Below are 21,941 nucleotides of genomic sequence, written 5' to 3' on the forward strand. Positions count from 1 at the left end.
ACACTTAAAAACTGCTTTAAGTTTTTCAGAGAGAGGGTTTCTGTGCTTGATTCAAGGAGCAAAATTAAAAACAAAACAAAAACAAACCACAACAAAGCCAGAAACACAGTGTACTTGAAAGATTAAAATAAAACCACTGGTGTTATTAACAGAAATAAGCCCTTTTAAATTTTTAAGCCTTAAATGTTTTTAAGCCTTTTTTAAAAAAGCATTAATATACTGTACTAATAAAAGTACTAATAATATATCCTGATTCCAAAGGTGCCACTTATCTCTGAGAAAGCAGAGAGGAACCTGAGAAGTTACATACTCTGAACATGAAAAGGAAGAAGAGATCATTCCATTTTATCGACTCTTCAGTAGCCTCCAGTACAATGGCTTTCAAAAATTACCCCAAAACTTCATGGACACAAAACCAAAAACTATGCTCAGTACTGCATTTTTCCACAAGGGGACACTAAAATAGTAAGAAAAGCAGTTGTGCAGAAATGTACAGCTACCATACAGCATCGTTCATCAGCCAACGAGAAAGCTTTTCACTTATAAACTATTTTCCAGTGAAGGAAGCATTAACTACTTTTCCTCTAGTGTGCGTTTTAGTCATTCTAGTGATTCGGCTTTTAGTGGGTTTCAGGTGGCACAAAAACAAGATATAGCTCAGTTCGTCGTGGACAAAAATCAACAATTAAGCAACGCCACAGAAATAGCCTCGCACCGCGTTTGGAAACGAGCTATTAATCTCGGATTTACAGCGGGGACACGCCGAACGTCACGGCATGACTTCAAGGAACAGCTCCAGGGCACCGGGAAGGGCTCGCATGACAGGCAAAGCAGCAAAGTGAATCCCACCGAACAGCCCGTGTCTCCCTGCGGCCCTGCAAAGAGCGAATGTTACCATACAGCGAGTCAATGTCACACAGCCCCGTGTCCCTGCGGCAGGGGTGGCAAGGGGAGCGCTGCGAGGGGACGGGGCCGGGCGCTCCGAGCGCCCCCACGGCCGGGGGCTACGAGCTCCGAGAGCATCCCCGGCCGGGCATTACGAGCTCCGAGCGCCCTCACGGCCGGGCACTATTAGCTATGAGCGCCCTCATGGCTGGGCACTACGAGCTTCGAGCCCCGCTCCGAGCGCCCTCATGGCTGGGCACTACGAGCTCCGAGCGCCCTCACGGCCGGGCCGGCTCCGAGCCGCCCCTGCGCCACTGACCCCGGCCCGCTGCCTCCTGCTGCTCCATTTACACGGACTCAATCAGCTCACAAAACACCTCTGAGATCACCCAGCCCACCCCATGGCCGAGCACCACCGCGGCACGCCCGGCCTTTCCCTGAACACGCTGCCCGTTGTATTTATTGAGTCCCGCTGCCTCATGCCGCTCCCCAGGCCAGGATAACGTGACGGGGAGCGGCTGAGGACACCCCGTGCGCGGCGCGGCTGCGGCCGCCCGCCGAGGTTCCGCGCTGCGGCTCCGATACGGCCCCTTGTGCTCGGTGAGCACGGCGCGGCTCGGCTCGGCTCGGCTCGGCTCGGTTCGGTTCGGCCGGGAAGGCACGGCAGCAGCAGCAGGCCCAGCCCAGCACGGCCATGGCCGGGCCCAGGGCGATGAGCGCGGCCGCACGCAGCGAGCCCGGGGTGGGGCGGCTCTCGCGAGAACCGCGCCGGCGGCCATTTTGCCATGGATTGGCGGCGGGGCGGAGCCGCGGCGCTGCCCGCGGGAGCGGAGGAGGTGGAAGCGGAGGAAGAGGAGGAGGAGGTGGAAGAGGAAGACGAAGAAGAGGAGGAGGAGGAGGAAAAGGAGGAGGAGAAGGGGGAGGATGAGCCGCGGGCGTCCCCCCGCCTCCCGCTGCTGCTGACGACGGCGCTCGGTTCAGCCTGCTGCGGGCTCCGCGCCGCGCCGCCGGCCATGGTGCCCAGCGAGGAGAACCAGCTCGTCCCCAAGGAGGTGAGGCGGAGGCGGAAGGCCCGGGGTGCCGGCGGTGGCTGGGGAGGGAGTGGAGGAGGCCCGGCCCGGCCCGGCCTGGCTCGGCTCCGCTCGCTCCCTGCGCGGCCCGCGGGCCGGGCCCGTCTTTGTGCGGGGCGGGGTGATGGTGGTGCGCGGCTGGCGGGGAGGAGGAGGAGGAGGAGGAGGAGGCCGGGCTGAGCCCGGGCGGCCCGAGGGCTGCACCTGTCCGTGCCGAGGCATGCGGGCAGCCCGGCCTGCGCGGCGGCGGGCCCGGCCCGGGCCGCTCCGGTGTCACGGGGCCGGAGGCAGCTCCGGCGGGGCTGCGGCCGAGGCCCCGCGCCCCGGGCACAGCGGGAACCGGGCCGGCCCCGGCGGGTCTGGGCCCAGTGGCACAGCAGGAACCGGGCCGGCCCCGGCGGGTCTGGGCCCAGTGGCACAGCAGGAACCGGGCCGGCCCCGGCGGGTCTGGGCTCAGGGACACCGCAGGAACCGGGCCGGCCCCGGCGGGTCTGGGCCCAGGGGCACAGCAGGAACCGGGCCGGCCCCGGCGGGTCTGGGCCCAGTGGCACAGCAGGAACCGGGCCGGCCCCGGCGGGTCTGGGCTCAGGGACACCGCAGGAACCGGGCCGGCCCCGGCGGGTCTGGGCCCAGGGGCGGCTCCGGGAGCGCCGCAGAACGGGCGGCAGTGCCCGCGGTGGAGTGGCTTGAGCAGCTGCCTGTTTCCTTTATTCCGGGCCCCTCATCCTCCCCTGCTGTAGGGAGAAGGGGAAAGGCTTTTGGCCATAGGCTGGAGATAAGAGCCCGAGAGAAAGAGGAAGGCGAAGCCTCTGTCCTGCAGCGATAGGCGAATGACACGTGTCAAGTTGGAGCGATACTGTGCAGGGGAAGGAGTTCGAGTGATGGCTTGGAATGTTTGGAAACAGCTGCTGGTAGAGTAGTATCAGCAGAAACTTTGTTTCCTGAGCAGGTACACTTACCCGTTTTGCCAGCTTTCCTGGTAGTTTTGCAGTTCTGATAAATTACTCAAACCCCTTCCGTTGTTTTTCATCAAACGTCACTGTTTGTTACGTTTACCTGTCGTGTGTTCTTATGGGAAACTTTGGCAGGCAAGGGCTTCGTTTTTGTGGAGCTTAGCAAAATGAGGTGCTGATCCTTAAACGGTATTCTTGAGTAGATCTGGGAAGCAAATAACAGCACTTAATATTAGAGACAGTTTTTTGTGCAGGTCATTGTGCATGTAAACACAGGATATATGTAGGGAAAAGGTAACTTTAGCTTTACCTCGTTTCCTTTCTTAAAATACTAAGGTTTAAAGGACTACATTTTGTCCTTCTTCCAGGAAAGTGAAATCTCCAGAAACTTTTTAAAAAAGGGATGGAGTGTAGCAGCTCATATACTTAAATGGTAGCTTTTAACAAAAATCTTTAAAAATATAAAATCAGGGACAAAAGGTAGAGTAGGTGATAGACTCAAGGATTTTACTTTAAAACCAAAGAAACATACAGATAAGGGATAGTGGCAGCAGAAACATTGTGGCAGTAGCTGTAGTTAAGTGGAATAGACAAGGTATTAATAAAAGCAGCTAGCCAAGGCTGTGTCTTTAGTTATATGTATTAATAGTATCCCCCTTGGCTTTAGAGTGTATTCAGAATATAGTTATGATTCAGATGTGTATTTTTAACTGACTGATTGGACGAGGCTTTTGAATGCACTTTTATCTGTAAGGGGGGAAGTATGGGGAAAGGAGGATGAATATATGTGATTAGAGATATGGGTATCTTAAACAAACAGTGTGAAATGTATAAACTTTGTACACTGATAATGCTAACAGGAGTCGTTTTTTCTCAGCAAGTTTTTTCAAGTTCTTTATTGTGTCTCTATGCAAAGTAAGTGAAACTGAACAGGATATTAATGAAATCAAATTGAGAAGGAAAACAGATGAACTATTTGTGTTAAGTCCATCTGGTTATATCTATATATATGTTGCAACAGAAGTTTGTGTTCAACTTTTCCAGTGTTTTTCAGTATTTCCTCTTTTTTTTTTTTTTTAGTGTTAGGGAGTTTTAATGACTGTTACACTGCAGCATTCCCTTTGAGTCCTTCTGAGATTCATTAATAGTCCCATTGCAGAGAACACTGAGTTGTGGGTAAACAGAATTCTCCAGGTCTCTGAGTTGCCCACAGCCTGCTCCTAGATATTCCTTTTGTGCCCCCAAGAGCAGCTGGAGGTGAAGCAGATCGTTTGGAGCCTCAGCTGTGCCTCTGGGGGTGGCTAAAGGAGCACAGCTCAGGGCTTAGTCCCCTCCTGGTGGGCTGGGGTGTCACTGGTACAGCTCACTGTCTGCTGCTGCTTCAGACATTTCAGCTGGACTCTGAACCAGCCTGCTAAAGACCTTCCTTGGCATTCCAGTGAGAAAGAACAAGGAGAAATGGAATGATGTTTGCTTTAGGCTGGTTTAGGGCATGACTAATCATCCAAAGGAGTGCATGGGAAAAGGATTTTGGTTCTTGTCTGAAGTCCATGATGCCTTGGTAGATAAGTGGTAGGAGGTGTCTCACACTACCAGCCTGTGTGTGGTGGAGTGGAAGGATGGGAATTAAGTTGATTGTGAGTCTTCAGTTTGTGTTTGTATCCATATTTTTGTGTATGTTAACAGCAGCTCAGATTGCTGTTTGCAAAGTAGAATTACTTGGATTTTTTTCTTATTTCTGTGGATACAAAGTGGACCAAAAGTTTGACCACTTCACTTCAAATATCTTTTGTTGGTCTCTTATGAAAAGTTTTCTTTTGGACATTGCATATCCTCAGCTGTATCTCTGAAGTCCAGGTAATCGAGGCCTTGTTATTTTCTCTTGCTCATAACTTTGGGACAAAGTTCTTTTTCCTTTGGAAGTGATGTATTAAAGCAGTTCCTAATAATCCAGTGTTGAGATTTCTTTTTGCCTGAAGGCTTTTGCCTGGGCTGTGCAGGCACTTAGTAGCTTAATTCTGGCATCCCTATTGTCTCATGCTTTCCCAGCTATTCCTGTTGTAGTGTGAGCTGTAATTCCTTATGGTGGGGGCAGTGAGAATCCCTGTTCACTGGAGCTGGGCTTCAGTGTAAACTAGTCCCAGTTCCTTTTCCTTCCAATCCTCAATTATTTTGCTTTCTTCATCTAAAAGATTCAATCAGTCTTCTTTTATATCCAGTAAACAGAAGGCACTGAGTAAAACACAGTTCATTGCTGCACCCTGGTAGCAAAATTTGAGCATATTCTATAAAAATTGCTGTATTAATAAGTGTGGATTTTAACCCAGTAACCCTGGGAAGGGAGGGTGAATAGTATGAGTATGAGTAAGATAATTATGGAAATAAGAAGAAAATGATGCTATCTGAAAGGAAAACATTTCTATGGCTTTCAGTGTTTCTTACAGGAAAAGATGACTTGAAACTTGTTTTGGGAAAATCTACCTCAAATAGAAAATAATAAAATATTCTTATCAACACTGTTGGTGAGAAAGATGCCTGTGTGTGCTTACTGGTAATATAAGTGAACTTTGCAGAGACTTATCTTGAAAATCAAGATTTATGAGAACTTAGTGAGTATTGGTGAGAGTATGAGAAGTGTGTTCTGCTATGAGGTTTCTGAAGTGTTTGAGCTGCTGATTCAATAAATGCTGTGCAGATGCTTTTTCAGCATGTTCCAGCATGAACTCTCCAAAGTGCACCTGTCAGAATAAACGTGTATATAAATATATCCCTGCTGCCATTACACCCAGCAAGGTGGTGTGAGTTCTCTCTCAGCTCACTAATGTCAGTCTTTTCATCTCTACACTCATGAATCCATTTTAATCTGCACTGAACAAGTCAAATGTGTCTCTTGATGGATATCATCTTGACTTCCTCATTAGGAGAGCAGGAATCTGATTAAGATATTTTGCAATTCTCTTAAGTAAAGGGATGCTGTTCTTTTCAATGCTGATGACATCCTTGTTTTTTCATTCCCATGAATTAAAAGATTCTGCAACTGGTTACAGCTTGCATAATTTATCAGTTTTTCCTGCTTTCCTTCTTGTGCTCCATTAGAAAACATAAAGGTAGGATTGTGACAGCTAGAGAAATTTGACTAATTCATTGACTGAGAAGGTGTTTTGGACATCAGATTAAGGAAACAAACAGAAAATCCACATGGAATTCCACCAGGTCATTAGTTCATTGCAAGCAGATGCTTTCTGAAGAATGTTCGTACAGTTACTTTGGTGAGTAAAGCTCAGGAGTAGAATTCAAGAGCTTTTTCCCAGCCACTGGAATTCCCAGTTCCCATTCACTTTCTCTTGCTCTCATCTTGGTATTTAATCTGCAGCATGTAAGGGTGATCACGAAAATGAACTGTCAGCACCTCCAGATCATCTGATGAACTGTTTTTGCCTAAGAGGTACAGCTGCCTGATGGGCAGCACTTGGTGCTGGAACCTCAGTCTGTAAGTGCTGCTGGTGGAGGTTACTGCTCAAGAGAAGAATCTGACAATGAATAACTAAACACTTCTTTTTTTTCCTGTTGTGATACCTTTTGAACATCACCACAAATAATAAATGCTATTTTTCTCTACTGTTTTGTGTGTCACTGGTGATAAAAATTTTGGAATCAAAAGCATCAGTAGTAAAAGTATAAACCCTAGTTTGTTTTGGGTTTTTTTGTGTGGTTACACACTCTTTCTCAGACTAGTAGTGAACTTTTCCCTAAACAGAGACTACTTCAGAGGTTTGTTAGTGTTACATTCTGCATTCTTTTGAGCTCAGAGTATCACTATGCAACAAAAAAAGTTTACAGTGCTTTGTTTGTTGCCATTATGAAATAAAGTCTCCAAATGCCATTTTCTGTTCTTTTTAAAACCTGTGGATATAATCACTGCAGCCTTACATCACAGTTTTTAAATGTTACTTGTACAAACACACATATACTGATGAAAATTATTACTGTGCTGCCTTTTTCTGATAGAATGTATTGATATCAATATAACATGAAAACTTGTGGTGATTTACTGAAATAAACTAGTGCCTTGAATTTGTGCTACCTTTGAATTGCAATATTAAGTCTTGTCAGAATTAAATGGAAGTGGGGTGAGGTTTTGTTCTAACCTTTTCCCCCTAGTACATTACAATTTGTACTGCACAGCACTGTATTATGTACAAATGTTCATATATCCAGTCACAACTTCACTCTTTTTGTTGTGTTTGAAAATATATTGGGTTTTGTCTAAGAAAATAAAGGTGAAAGTTATGTCTGTAGAAAATGGAGTGATTGAATTACATGTACATATTCAGCTTTTTTATTCAGTTTGAAAAAGTTTTTATTCCTTTTGTGAATATTTAAAGCTACTATTTTACACTTTGCCCTTTAAGATTTAATGTGGTATACCTTTGGGTGAGCTGCCATTTAGCATTTTGTTATTTTTCTTGTCTTGCATGAACTCTTCTCAAAACAATGCCACTAGTTACTAAAGAATTTATAATTGTGAGTATAGTAAGTCACAGAATTTTTTTGTGGAGTTCTGATAAAATAACAATGAACTTGACCACAGTTTCAGGCACTGTGAAATGCCAGGATTTTTATTTTCTTTGGTTTTTGCAATGCTTGGCATGTAGTCAGCTTGCACTGAGCAAATGCTCTTGCACAGCATTGGCAGATGAAATAATTTCTGAAGAGGATGTTGTGCATGTTCTAAAAATACTAGGGGTGAAATTGGTACAGATCATTTGATTCAATATAATTGTTGAGATTGTGATCACAAGGATGCTTCAGGTGCTTCTGAAAAAGTGGCAACAGATTATTTTTAGATTGGCATTTCTGTGAATAGCTTAGAGCTGGTTATGGTGCTGCAGTTCAGGTGTAGCTTCTCCATGGGCACATGTGACCAAAGCTGCCTCAGTAACATGAGCCAGTGTGCCTGAATTCCTGAGGATTGGTGAATGCTCTGCTTCCAGAGCTCCAGGAGAAATAGATGTCATATAGTGTGAAGTGTTCCCAGTAAATAGTGTCTGAATGTGTAAATAGCATTTTCCAGAGAAGTCTGGCAGTGTACAGGAGCTGAAGGAATGGTGGCAGCCATGCTCACTGATTTGTGTAGGTATTGGGTTGAGGTCAGTGGCACTGAAGGAGAAGAATAGCACATACAGAAACTCCTATGTAGTACCTGCTTTTTGTAAATAAAATGTTTCCATCAGTTTATATATGGAAAAATTGTCTAGGTCCTTTCTCACATAGGCATTGTCATCCCTGTTCCTTCTGTGGGACATGGCTCCAAAGTTCTGTGTTCTCCCTGGAGCCCTTTGTGGCAGTGGCAGCAGGCAGAGCTTGTGCCCAGGTCCTTCCACTCTGAGCTGGACCATTTGATCTGCAGAATTCCCAGAGAGCTGCACAAAGAATCTCTGCTAACACCTTGCTGTGCAGCTTCTCTTTTCCATTCCACAGGAGCAGCTGGACAGCTTAAAATGAGGGAGTTGTTAAAGAATTAAAAACTATACCTGTAGTTGTGTTTTAATGTCTGAACTGTACAGGATTTTAATTTTTTAGCCTACATGTCTGTTGGTGATTTTGTAGGGAAGTAAACCTTCATTTCAAAATTGTCCATGAAGTGAAAACTCTTCTGAGTACTGATTTTTCTCAGACTCTTAATTTGTTTTTATGCTGTTGCATTTGTAATTCAATCTAGCCAAAAGTTCTTCAGAGTAGGAGCAGCAAAGGAAAATGTTTCCATGAAATTCATACTTGAAGAAATGGAGGGCAAGTTCATCCACTACTTCTGTGACTCTCCTTAAAAGACAAATATTGCAAGTATTGAGTAATATATAAAAGTGTAGTAAGTGTCTTGTGGTGTTCTTATATCCCCTTTTTTGGCTTTTATGGAGTTTGGTTTCTTTTGAAGGAAAATCAAGGAACATGCCGATTAGGAAAGTGGAAAGAAGTTACAAGCAAAGGAAGCTGTATGAAGAAGAGGCTGTTTCAGATCTGAATGTAAAGTTTTTAATGGATGTAGAGAGTCTGGGCAGATAGTTTGTGAGTGTAGAGAATTTCACTGACACTTCATTCTCACAATTATTTTAGTGTGGTTGCAAAACTCTTTTCAAGTTCAACAGCTTTGGGTCAGAGGAGTGAAGAAAATAGGATCAGCTGAAATTAAAACCTTTAAGAGAGTGAAGTACTCACAATGTCCAGTGGTTAAAAGATAAGTATAGATGTTTAAGCTATTCTTTGTTACCCCTGGAGGAAACTTTGTTAGTTCTTGTGTGATCTGCAGGCTGACCAGGAAATGTTTACGCTCTTTTGTTATTGACAACTGCTTTGCTTTACTTTTTTTAAGGGAAGTAATCTTGAATCACCTTAATTTACTGTGTTTAAAAGGCTATAAGGAGATAAGTGAGAGAAGACTGGTTCTTCAGGATGTCCTTAGTAAGACATATTTAAAGTCTTCTAAAATACGAAAAGTACCTTCTGTAAAACTGAAAAGTAGATATTTTGGTCTCCAGTTCAGCTCTCCCCAGACATGTGTCCCCTCACACTAAATCTTTTTCTGTAGTCTTTGGAACAATCTCCAGGCTTGTACTTATATCTGGCCCCATCCCAACTTTTTTTGTCATTCCTATTCTTTTGTAGTGTTTTTTACAAATGACCCGGTAATACACAGCAGTAGGAGCAAACTCTCAAAGGAAAACACCAGCCTCATAACACACTCTTTATTTCTGAGGCACAAGGTTATTTTTGGACATGTTTGGAAAGTTGGAAGTAGTAGACTTTGAAGTGTATACTTATTATAAAAATAATTTGTCCCCGTGCATTTTCCAGGAGTGACAGATGACAGCTGGCATGCAGCTGGTTCAGTGAGGTGGCACTTCCAATTCTTTTTAACTAAATTTTGTTACTAAGGAGGCATTTCTGAGAAGGAACCTTAGAAAACAATAATAATCTACACAAGGCAGAGAAGAGAGTAAAACATACACCCCGTTTTCCAAAGGGGGCAGGATCACAGAGGCTCTGCTGCAGATTTTGTACCTCCTCCCTGAATCAGGGCATTTCCAAAGAGAAGGAGAGTCACTCCTCTTGTCCTGTGGGCAGCACTGCCATTTACAGACTCAAACACTGCCTAGGGATGGGGGGGGGAGGGGTGTCTCAGTTCAATCTCTTAGGATACCACGGAAAATTGCAGTTATGTCCTGGTGGTGTTGGTATTTAGTGATGTAAGCACTAGTGCATATAATACATGCATTTAAAATACTGCTACTTTTAACTCCCCTGAAAACCCCCCAATAAACCAGGGAGGGAGCAAAGGTTTAATAACTAGGCAAATGGTCAGAGTCAAGATACCTGTTCTTGAATTTTCATGGTATTTTAGGCTCGTTGTGAAGCACTATTTTTAATTAGATGTAAAGGGACAGAAGACTTAGTTTCACTGGATTCAGAACGTTGTTGGGTTTTGCCTGAAGTCTCCCCAGGTATAATGAAGAATTCAAAGGTGAGGATAAAATTTGTTATTGAGGTACTCAGAAGCCTGATGGTTTAAAGTCAGTCAGATTCAAAATTAAATGTGTCTAAAGGTTGTTCAGAGTTTTATGTTTTGGTTTGTTGTTTTTTTTTTTTGTTTTTTTTTTTTGTTTTTTTTTTGGTTTTTTTTTTGGCCTCAGGAAACGTTCCAACAAGATCTATCAAGTTAACAGCTCAAAATTACTCTGTTTAAGACCTCCTGGGATCTGTGTTTTAAAAAGTGTATTTGGTTTGCCACAAGCGTGCTATAAAATACTCTTTGTAAGTGTTTTGGTTTGGGCATTTGTAACAGGATTCTAAGTGCACTGTTTTCTCATTAACTCAGACTGGGCTGCAGCAAAGCAGTTGTGTTGAGTAACACCTCAGTGCACTGACAGCATTAGTTCAGTAACCTGGATTTCAAAAAGAAGGTTCTTCTTTCCTCTAAAGTACAGCCAGATGTGAGTGAGAGCACCTGCTCAATGCTTCCCTCATTCCAGGGATCTTTATCACCCTGTGTTCACCTCCCAAACAGGGACCCTGCTATCCTGGCTGTACCAGGGAAGTTGGCCTCTAAAAAGAGCTTCCTTGAGCTTGGGAAGAAACATGGAGCACGAGTAGCTCTGCTGGATGAAAGGGGTTTGTGGATTGTAAGGACTCTCTGGAGTCCATGGTTCAAAAGCACAGGGTAGAACAGGGTGAAATGGTAGGAACAGGTGGAAATGGTACCCCAGTGCTCACTGACTGTTCTCCCCTTATTTGCTGTCTATTGGAAAGATCTTTGATCTTTGCATTTTCTGCAACAAGCAGTGCTGTCAACATGTATCCAGTGTGGCATTTAATGGATTTGGCTTCTTGACATAGGTGAAAAAAATCCTGTATTATGATTGTGGGTTCTCAAGGAGCTGATTTGATAGTAGTTTGTCATTGCTTAGAGAGAAAGAAACATTCAGACATTTGACAGTGGTTCAACAGAAGCTTGTTTCAACTATGTGATTGTACTTCAGAAGTAAAAGGTGCAGATGCACACTACTTGAGTGTCATTGGAGCTCCAGATTTCACTTGTAATTGCTGGAAACGTGCATGCAGTCACTTCCACAGCCCTGGAATGTGCACCCCAGAGTTTGGCCAGCAGTGGGTGACAGGCAGTGTCACTTAAATGTCCTTCCTATGGGAGTCTGAAGTTACTGAAGCTACATTAGGTTTGAGAATTGCTGTTTTAGGCTTCATCATCCAAGTAATTCTGTGAATATGAGCTTGATGTCTGCTGCTTCTGGTGATCTCTTTGTCTTTCCTCTGTACTGCAGTGATTTGTGAGAATTATTTACAGGGTGTGGACATGTAGAATCTTCTCTAGTGGTGATCCTTTTAAGTTTCAATAGGCCATTACCTTTACTTGGCAGTAAAACTTCACACATCTGTTGGTTCAACTCTTGACCTGGAATTTGGAAATATTGGGTAGAATCTATATGAAGTTTGACCTTAGCTTTAGGTTTTGCTTTCAATCTCTGAAAATAGTTTTATTTAAATGAAGCAGGAGTTAAAATAGTGAAATACTGCTATAGAATTTTAATTAACTCAGTGATTCAAGGCTGAAAAATAGCAAGCCACATCTAAATGCAGTGTTAAAACCACTGTAGTTCTACATTTATTGTTGTGACAGATCTAGTACCACTCTATTTTTATTGTTCCTTTATTTTCAATAAATACAGAACCTATATGGTCAAAGCAAATGTCTGTCTTGCAGATGGCACTAATAACAATGCTGCCTTTGTATATACAGAAATACAGCTTGAATTACTTCAGTGCAACAACATGCTTTATGCTCTGCAACTTGCAGATGCAGGTCTTTCATGGAAGAAAAATGAAATATTTTTTAGGAAGGTACATGGGGTGTAAATTCTTGTGTAGCATGGCCCTACCATGGACCCTACCTATGTCCACCCAGGTCAGACCTGTGTGTTGATTGCATGTTTGTATTGTAAAGAGTCTTTTGTAAGTCTGGTCTCATAGTCAGAAATCTTCTACATGCAGATTTATCATCATCACCTTTCAAGAAATGGAACAATATAAAGGGCCACAGAATGGCTTGGGTTAGGAGGGACCTTTATCATGCACGAGCAGAGACACCTTCCACTGGAGCTGGTCTCATGGCCACCTCCAGCCTGGCTGTGAACACTTCCAGGGATGGGGCATTCCTCAAATTCCCTGGGTAACATGTGCCAGTGCCTCTCCACCCACAGGTGAAGAATTCCTTCTGTGTTTCTAGTCTGAATTTCCCCTTTCAGTGTGAACCCATTACTCCTTGTCTTGCCACTACGATTCCTGATGAGCAGTTGCTGTCTGGCTTCCTTGTAGGCCCTTCAGATGCTGCTGCTGTGAGGTGTCTGTGCAGCTGTCTCTGCTGCAAGCTGAGCAGCCCCAACTCTGTCACCCTGTCATTGCAGGAGAGGTGCCCCAGATCCCTCATCCACTTCATGTCCCTGCTCTGCACTTGCCCCCACAGTCCCCTGTCCTCTTACACTGTGGGCACCAGGAGTGTCCCCAGCACTTGGGCTGGGAGCTCACGAGGGCAGAGTGGAGGAGCAGCACCTGCTCCCCTGACCTGCTGGCCATGCTCCATTCGATGCAGCCCAGGATACATGTGGCTTTCTGTGCTCACAGTAAGGTTTTCACCAGCCTTCACCCCAAGTGCTTCTCCTCAGGGCTGCTCTCAGTCACTGCTGTGCACAGCCTGCAGGTGTATTTGGCATTGTCCCAGCACAGGTGTAGGACCTTGCACTTTGCTTTATTGAACTTCAGCAGGGTCACCCAGCCCCATCTCTCAAGCTGTCATTGTCCCTCAGGATGGCATCTCTTCTGTCCAATGTGTTGGCAGCAGCACACAGCTTATTGTCATCAGCAGACTTGCTGAGGGTGCTCTCCATCCCACGGGATCCCCACCCTCAGCAAGATGGGAGTGACTTGGGATGAAAGTATCAGTGTTTCAGTGTTTTTTTAAATTACAATTTCAAATATCCATTGACTAAAATATTTGCCTGAGAAGACTTCTGTGCTAAAATAACCATAGGATGATTTTGTGAATTGTAGCCTTAATTAGCAGTCTGCATTTACCTTTTAGGTGCTTTTGCAGTTGCAACTTGTTTTCCTAAGCCACTGGTGTACTATGTCACACTTTGGCAAAGTAGCAGCATGGAGCTTTGAGGACTTCTCCCAAGTACTGGATAGATGTGCTTGCTGCCTGAGTAGCTGCTCTTATTTCTTCTGAGGAAAAGGCAGTAAGGTGTTTCTGCATTTGCCTGGGAATAGTGTGTATGTTAATTTGAAAGCCTTGAACTGTGTATTAATGTGCCTGTTGATTTTGTGAGGTGCAATAAATAATTGACTTGGTGCACTCCAGAGTAACTTTTATCAGGGTAAAATTAAGCAACTTTATAGAAGACCTTTGGTCTCTTAATTGTACCTTAAATGCGTTTCCATGCCGAGAGGAGCTTTTTGTAAAATGTAGAATTGCACTAGTGATTATTGTAAAGTTTATTTGGAGTGTTTGAGTGAACACTTTAATTGAGAAGTAGAGAGATGGACACATCCCTGTGATTTCAACAAGGCCATGTGCTGTGTCCTGCCCTTGGGCCACAACAACCCCGTGCTTTGCTACAGGCTGGGGGAGAGTGGCTGCAATGGGGCCTGGTGGAAAAGGAGCTGGGGGTGCTCATTGCCAACAGCTGAAAGTGGCCAAGGAGGCCCACAACCCCCTGGCCTTGGTGTGGCCAGCAGGAGCAGGGCAGTGAGTGTCCCCTGTGCTGGGCACTGCTGGGGCCACACCTAGAGATGCTGTTCTGAGCCCCTCTGCTTGGAGGAGGGACTTGGAGGGGCTGGAGAGAGCCCAGGGAAGAGAACAGAGCTGGGAGGGGCTGGAGGGTAAACACCCAGTGAGGAGCAGCTGGGGGAGCTGGGGGTGCTCAGCCTGGGCTAAGGGAGGCTCAGGGGAGAGCTCATTGCCCTCTAGAACAGTCTGACAGAGGGGGAGCTGGAGGTGCTCAGCCTGGGCTGAAGGAGGCTCAGGGGAGAGCTCATTGCTCTCTAGAACAATCTGACAGTGGGGGGAGCTGGGGGGATTGGCCTCTTCTCCCAGGAAGCAGTGACAGGATGAGAGGACAAGCTGTGCCAGAAGAATTTCCTCACTGAAAGGATTGTCCAGCACTGGAAGGGGCTGCCCAGGGAGGTGCTGGAATCCCCATCCCTGGAGGTGTTCACAAAACAAGTAGATGTGGTGCTTGGTGCTGTGGCCTAGTTGACATGGTAATGGTCAGTTAAAGGTTGGACTCGATGATCTTGTAAGTCTTTCCCAACCTAAATGGTTTTGGGATTCTATGACTTGTGATTTGTCTTGTCAGAGAAGCTCTCAGTTATTTCTAAAATTTGTTGAACATCATGTAACCAGTATAATTTGTAAATCTGATTTGTTTGATCTCTTATATGGAATTTGTTTAGTGAAGTAGCTCTTGAAAATCTTCCAGCAGACCTAAACTGAAAAAAGTGAGAGTTGAGAAGCCAGCACAGGAATATTTTTATAAAAGAAGTAACCTGTAGGTAGTTCTTTGCAGGTCCCTGATTAGGAGGAAAATTGGAAGTCTTAATTAAGTCTTTGACACAGTGTTTTGGTTTGAAAAGACAGGTGTCTGCTAAGGAAGGTAGGAGCCTCTCTTGGAATGCAAAATGTAAATCCTTTCCTTCTGAATTATTATCATTTTACAATTAAGGGGCTCTCAAGCAAAGATATGAGGATAGGAATAACAGTTCTTTAGTAGTATGTATAAATAAAAAATCCCAAACTACAACTTAATAGGAAACTTCAAACAAAGTGCAGTAGTACAAAAACAGTGACAGAGTCAGAATCCAACCTGACACTTGTCAGTCAGGGTGTTGGTAGCAGTCCCATTAGATGGTGGCTTGCAGTCTTCCTGCAGTGACAGATGTGGCTCAGTTGAAGCAGTGGTCCTGTGGAGGGATGTAATTTTACTCTGAAGGTCCAGTGTGGTGTAGAAGGGTCTGATCTTCCTCTGGGAATCCAGTGGAAAAAGGCTGCTTGTGGTGTTCCAAATCTCAGATTATATCCAGGTAGGAGTACTTGGCTCCTCCCTCAGGGAGCAATTTTATCAGTTCCACAAAGAGACTCAATGGCCCATAATCAGAGGATATGTCCTGGAGGGAGGATGAATCCTGGAAGAGATCAAGAACACTGCCCCACCTGCATTTAACAGCTGGTAATAGAATACAAACCTCTTACATCTTGCATTGCAGCCTAAGCCACACAGGGCAATGTATTTGATAACAATGATAATATTACAAACCAACAGTTTCACATGGGTGGTTCTGGGACTCCATTAACCTTTGGGTCATTTTAACAAAGTGTGCATGACTTTCGATTAAGAGCAGGTAAAACCAGTAAGCAGCAAACATTTAAATTGTGTCATTTAAATCTGAAATCTCTCAAATCTAAAATTACAGACTGGTGTGTAAAGCAAACTTCTAGACACAGTCTTGTCATATTAAAACTTCCAAACTGGATCTTCAGTTCTCAGTACGTGAAGAAAAAATTCTTGCCTTGCATGTCATCGTGCTGGGAAATTAAATGCAGTAGTCTAATTTGGGCTATTTTTGTAGGTCATTTGGTGGGGCAAATAGGGCACGTCAGTGAAGATCATGTCAGTGGTTTTTGTTTTGATAATCCTTACTGAGGGAATTTGGAGAAGAACAGTGATGTTATGAGCATCTTCATTGTCACTTCCTGTTTTTCTTTTCTGGAAAAATACAAAGTGCACCACTTGAGATTCAGAAACTGGTTGATTTGATGTTTAGTCAGAAAACAATTTTGTGCAGTTAATGTTTGTTGTTGAATTTTTGATGGTACATCAGAGATACAAGGCAGGCTTTCTTAAGAGTGGTAGGAATAAAGTCAGTAACTTCATCTCTTTACTGCCTTCAGCTGCATACTTCAAAATGGGTTCATATTAGTAAAACTTCCCTACAGGAAATACTTCAGATGTGAAAGAAGTTTCATATGAAACTGGACAGCTTCATAATTTATAAATACAATAATAAACTGAATTACAGGGTTATATGCTAATCCTACTCTTGAACCATGGGAGGTAAAATACTTACCAATGTCTGTGGCATGTTTTAAAGATAATCAAGGAACGTGTTAGTAGGAATTTATATCTTGAAATTACTATTTAGATTTTCTTGTCTGTTCACTTCTTACTCTATGAAATGTAGTCTGTGTATTGCAACTTAACTGACATTGTCTCTAACACTGCTCCTATGATAATTTAATTATTAAAACAGGCTATTCCTTGTCAAGTTATTCTGTGAATGGTGTTTCCAAACTCAGTAATAATATTTTTTATACTATGAAACTGACTTTATATAAATGAAAGTCAATTACATCTTCCAATTATTATGACTTGTTAATTTTGTTTTCATATACTATAGGATATGTTTTGGAGTTGCAGACAGAGTATCTTTGCTGAAATGAAGAAGAAATTTTCACAGGTAGACAGATTAAATCAATTTTATGAAATGATAATCAAGAAACATAATAACAGCATGATGCTGTAGCTTCTATTTATTTTAACATGAGCATGAGCTATTGACATTGGACTCTGTGCATGTTCTTGAATACAAAGATGATGTATGTATTAAATTCACTCTTAATGGTACCTTCAGACTGAGTGTGTATTTCCATGCTTTTACACTGGTCTGTGAGGCTTTGGCTCTCTAGTTCTGCATTAAAAAAAAAGGAATTGTTTTGCTCTCATAATGTATCAGGTTATGTAATGGTTGCAGTTAATTTCTGTGTTTCCCTTGTGGCCTTGGTTTGGTAACAGTCTGTCAGGATAGCTGAGGGATCCCTCACTGGCCAGTCTTGCTTTCCACACTGTTCCTGCAGTAAAGCAGCCCCAGACAAGGTGTTGCATTGTTGTCTCCTAGTTCAGCTGGTGTGTGTGAATGCTCTCCGTGAGCAGAGTTGGGCTGAGGTTATTTTTGCTTTATCTATTTACTACTCACAACGTGAAGTGGTGGCAGTGTGAATGAGTGACAGCTTAATACCCTTTGCTGTACTGGCCCTGAGCTAAACCAGTTCAGTCCGTCAGAATGACATCTGTGAGCAAGGCAGAGAGCATTTGTGTGACGTGCAGCATCCAGCAACCCAAGCAGCAAATCTTCTGGAATCATCTGTGATTTGTTCCCTTGGTGTTATTTCCATCCTTCAGATACTGTGTGCCTAATTATTTTCTAATGTGAGTCAGAGCTGCTTCCCCAGCCCGGGTAGCAGGGGAAGTGGGAGTGGGAGTTCCTGGCTTTGCAGGGAACTCCTGCAGGGAGCAGGGGAGTCACTGCTGGTTATGTCAGGGCAGCAGCACCAGGAATTGAGTGTCAGTGGAGAACTGCTCATGAGTGATCACACACAGCAGCCATCAAGCTCCAGCATGAATACAGAACCAGTGCAGGGATAATTCAATCCAAATTCACTCCTGTTTGCTGAGATGAACCTCTGAATAGTAGCAAATGCCTCTTAACCTCCCTGCAGTGTTCTGTAGAGGAGGGCAGGCTCCCACCCAGAGCAAGCCTTTACCACTGCTGAGGGACCTGCATGCAAATATAGCTTTATCTTACAACTTGGTTGGGTCTTAGCTGCTGCTCATCTTCTCAAAAAAAAAAAAATCTAGAAAGAAGAGCACTGAACAAGCTTTACCTCTCTTTCCTAATGACACAGTGAAAGAGAGAACTTGCTTCTTCAGCAAAAAAAGGAAAGAAACAAGAAAACAAAAGAAAGATGCTGTGCTGGGAAATTTCAAGGGAAGAGCCCAGGAGAAGTAATCACTGGTGAAATTTAATTTTAGTCTACTTAAGTACAGCCCTGTGCGTCTCTGTGGGAGCTATAGATGAAAGTGAGGAATATAATATATGTCAAAATTACTTTGACTTCTAAATTGTGTTTTCTTCTTAATGTGTGGTTAATGTTTCAGGAATAGTTTTGTGTGTCTTCTTGGAAAGCAGTTCATAAATGTAAATTCTCCTATAAAGATGAAATGTATGAAGTGTCACAGATTTGCTGCAAATGCTGCTTTGAATCTTTCTGAGCACGCAGTTAATGAAGGCTTTCACACAGGATGTTTCATCTGATAAACATAAAGAAATTGGACTCCAAAGTGTTAAAAAAAATCCCAGTCAAAAGCAAAGTAACATCATACAGATTAGGTCGAGGGTGGTTTTATTTGCCTTTCTCTAACAACCTTTTGTGATGCTGATAGGAATAGATGCTGCAGTCAGCTAACATTTCATTGTACCCTTGTGTGAGCACTGCCAGCAGATCCTGCAATCCCCTGTAATGAAGGCATGAAGGAATGCTGTGTTCCTTTTCCAAGGGTTTGTGATGTAAGAGCTCTCAAAAGGGGCTGTACCACGTTGGTGCTGCTCTTCTGTGCTGTGAGGCTGCTTGTGTAGGAATACAGGGGATTCTGAAAGTGTTCAGATCTCTGTGGTTCTGTATTCCCTAGAAGTTGCCTGTGATGTGGCTGATAGTTTGAGCATGAACAGAATTATTGCCATTTGTTGTTCTTGTCCACTGAGAATCGTCATAGCACTGCATGTGGTTTTTTGCCTTCTCGGATGCTGTGGCCTTTGTCCTTTATCCACGGACTGAGATTTGGGCACTCTGACAATGCATTATTAGTGCTTCTGTGTGTAACAGCTTGAAAAGGCTGAGTCCCTGAAGGACTAACTCCTTTTACTTACCTGATCTTTTCCTATGAGATATGCATTTAAATATTAGTTATTCCTACTTGTTCTACAGTTTGGGATAATTAAGAGGATTAATTGAATGTGCTTAGATTGTTGACTTTGTGGGTTTTTAGTGTTGGAAAAATGCCATTTTTCTTGACTGACCTGGGTCCAGAAACTTTCATTCAAGATCATTATTGTTCTGATTTCAGATATGTTGAAGTTTCTGTTTAAACTCGATTTACTTTGTCCAGTAGCCATTTGTCAATGCTAATTTTCTTACTTTGTTCAGGCAGAAGAATATCTCCTGCAACTCAGACAGCAGCAGAGTTAGTGGCTTGATTGTGAAACTTTCTGTTTAGTGGTCAGCTTCCAAGGCTGCTTGGAAGCTTGCAAGTTTTCTGAGTTGCAGTCCTGAAAGTCACAAAAGGTATATTCTTCATCAGCCAGATTTATGATTGTGTCAAAGCAAAATATGAGCTGGAAGTGATGACTTGGAAGTCCGTTCCCGAATTTGAAGCAATCTTTTACCTGCTTGCTGGCTGAAGATCTGTGTGGAGCCTGAGCACTTTCTCTGTCCCACACCCATACAAATTCTTTCTTGTTCTATAAAAATGGAGCTTGTTTTTAGAGATTTTTCAAAAGTGGCAGGTTCTTAATTTTCTCATGCTTGCTTTGGAAAGAAAAAAAGCCAGTTTTAGGAACACTAGGCTTTAAAAGTATACTGCACTTTATTGTAGAAGTTTTGTTTTGATTTTTCAGTTAAGCTCCTAACTGTTCCTCCTTCTGGATGGCTGTGTCTGTCCCTGCAGGCAGAGTGTGCTGCTGAGGAGCCCCGGGTGCTGTGCATAATCCAGGACACCACCAACGCCAAGACGGTGAACGAGCGCGTGACCCTGAACCTGCCGGCCTCCACCCCGCTGCGCCAGCTCTTCCAGGACGTGGCTGCCAAAGTGGGCTACGAGAATGGCTCCTTTGAGCTGCTCTGGGGCAACGGGGACAGTGCCACTGACACGGTAATGGCTCCTTTGAGCTGCTCTGGGGCAACGGGGACAGTGCCACTGACACGGTAATGGCTCCTTTGAGCTGCTCTGGGGCAACGGGGACAGTGCCACTGACACGGTAATGGCTCCTTTGAGCTGCTCTGGGGCAGTGGGGACAGTGCCAGTGACACGGGAGTGGCTCCTTGGAGCTGCTCTGGGGCAGTGGGGACAGTGCCACTGACACGGGAATGGCTCCTTGGAGCTGCTCTGGGGCAGTGGGGACAGTGCCACTGCAATGAGGACAGTGCCACTGCAATGGGGACAGTGCCACTGACACAGTATGCAGCACTGCCCGCTGTTCCCCTGGGCACCAAACACTGCCCAGCATGGAAAATCTCCTTCTGTGTCCCATGTGCTCACCTAATTCCTGTAACTGTGCTGGGTGCACCACAGCAGGCTGATGTCACTGGCTTGATTTGGCTGAGTTTTAGTCTCAAAGTGTGCTCTCTAATGATACATCTGTTTAATCATTAAACAGAAACTAATATCGTTCAGATGCAATGTTAGTTTTTGTTATCAGTATATATCTTTAATAATAATGCCTATGACAAATAGTCTCAGTTTCCTGTGGTCTTGTTTGAGAAACGTTTTCTTCTCAGCAGCAGTATGTTGTGTAGTGAGTCCTGATGTTTCTTAGACATATTTGAATATATTTTAAAAAATTATTATCACTCCTATGCTTTATTGTTAATCAGTCTTGATTTTAGTTTATATTATTTCTGTTGATGCACCTAGAAAAATTTCTAAGGTTTGTTAAGAAATAGATGTTAGTTTATTTCAGGTCATGTTTATGTCTGCTGAAAGTAATTTTTTTTTCTTTTAAAGAAAAAAAGTGTTTGTGGTGGCTCTAGAGGACACTGGATAATGTGAGGTTCACAAAAAACTTACAGACCAGTGTCTGACTCCTGGATAGTTTAACCAACTGTTAAGATTAACTAGCTGCATTAGACTGTAGTGTTTCTTAAACTGTTCCCAAGTTATTTCAGTACTGATGATGTGTGTTTTGTTCACTGGATAATTATTTATTTACATAAATAATGTGATCTTACTGTGTCAAGCAGTGTGTTTGGATGGAATCTGTTAGTTGCATATGGATCTGTTTCTAGAACTGTTGTTTCTGTTGTTTTAATCTCTTTTAGCAGACTCCAATAGATCAGAACAGTGACAAAACCATTCTTGATGCTGGTTTTGAGCCAGGGAAGAAGAACTTTCTGCATTTGACAGACAAGGATGGTGAGCAGCCTCACGTAATGCAGGTGAGTAAAATCTTCACTCAGCTACATAAGGCAGTGTTGGGGGAGAGGTGTGTGTTCCTTGTAGTGCTTGTGTAAGACAGAACAGGAAATAAAACTGGGCTGAGTATTTCATCCTAAGCTGCTTTGGGAACCTGACTATGTTGACATCTATATTCACATTTCTCCTGAGTGGGACCAATTCCATTTGTAATGATTTGCTGTCACTCTGTTCATGTTTGTCAAATATTTATGTGATGTTTGCTGCAAGGGATTTTCTAAGGTTATATAATTAATCTTTGACGCATTCAGAGATAAGTCTTAACAATACAAGTTTAATCATATATCCAGTCCCTTTCCTCTGGGTGTTTGAAATCAATATTAGGCCTTTCTGCCAGAATTCTGAAAATGGCAGCCCTGCATTGACAGCAGTTGGATCTTTCC

The 21,941-nt window shown here is 43.7% G+C and overlaps 1 protein-coding gene across 7 annotated transcripts in view; it reads left to right on the plus strand.

The window, feature by feature from the left end:
* Positions 1 to 1,168: 1,168 nt before the first annotated feature.
* The window catches only part of USP47 (ubiquitin specific peptidase 47), a 51,540-nt gene continuing 30,767 nt past the window's right edge, over positions 1,169 to 21,941 (plus strand). Inside the window, exons 1-3 of one of the 7 annotated variants that reach the window (XM_056491962.1) lie at positions 1,169 to 1,937; positions 20,035 to 20,238; positions 21,405 to 21,521. In XM_056491962.1, coding sequence (XP_056347937.1) covers positions 1,671 to 1,937; positions 20,035 to 20,238; positions 21,405 to 21,521 — 588 coding nt within the window. In that variant the 5' untranslated portion in view covers positions 1,169 to 1,670. Of the gene's footprint in view, positions 1,938 to 20,034; positions 20,239 to 20,299; positions 20,345 to 20,829; positions 20,882 to 21,404; positions 21,522 to 21,941 lie in introns of those variants that run through there. The other 6 variants (XM_056491963.1, XM_056491965.1, XM_056491964.1 and 3 more) reach the window with 6 other exon arrangements.

The sequence above is a fragment of the Oenanthe melanoleuca genome, chromosome 5 (genome assembly GCF_029582105.1).
Source record: "Oenanthe melanoleuca isolate GR-GAL-2019-014 chromosome 5, OMel1.0, whole genome shotgun sequence".
NCBI classification, from domain to species: Eukaryota; Metazoa; Chordata; class Aves; order Passeriformes; family Muscicapidae; genus Oenanthe; species Oenanthe melanoleuca.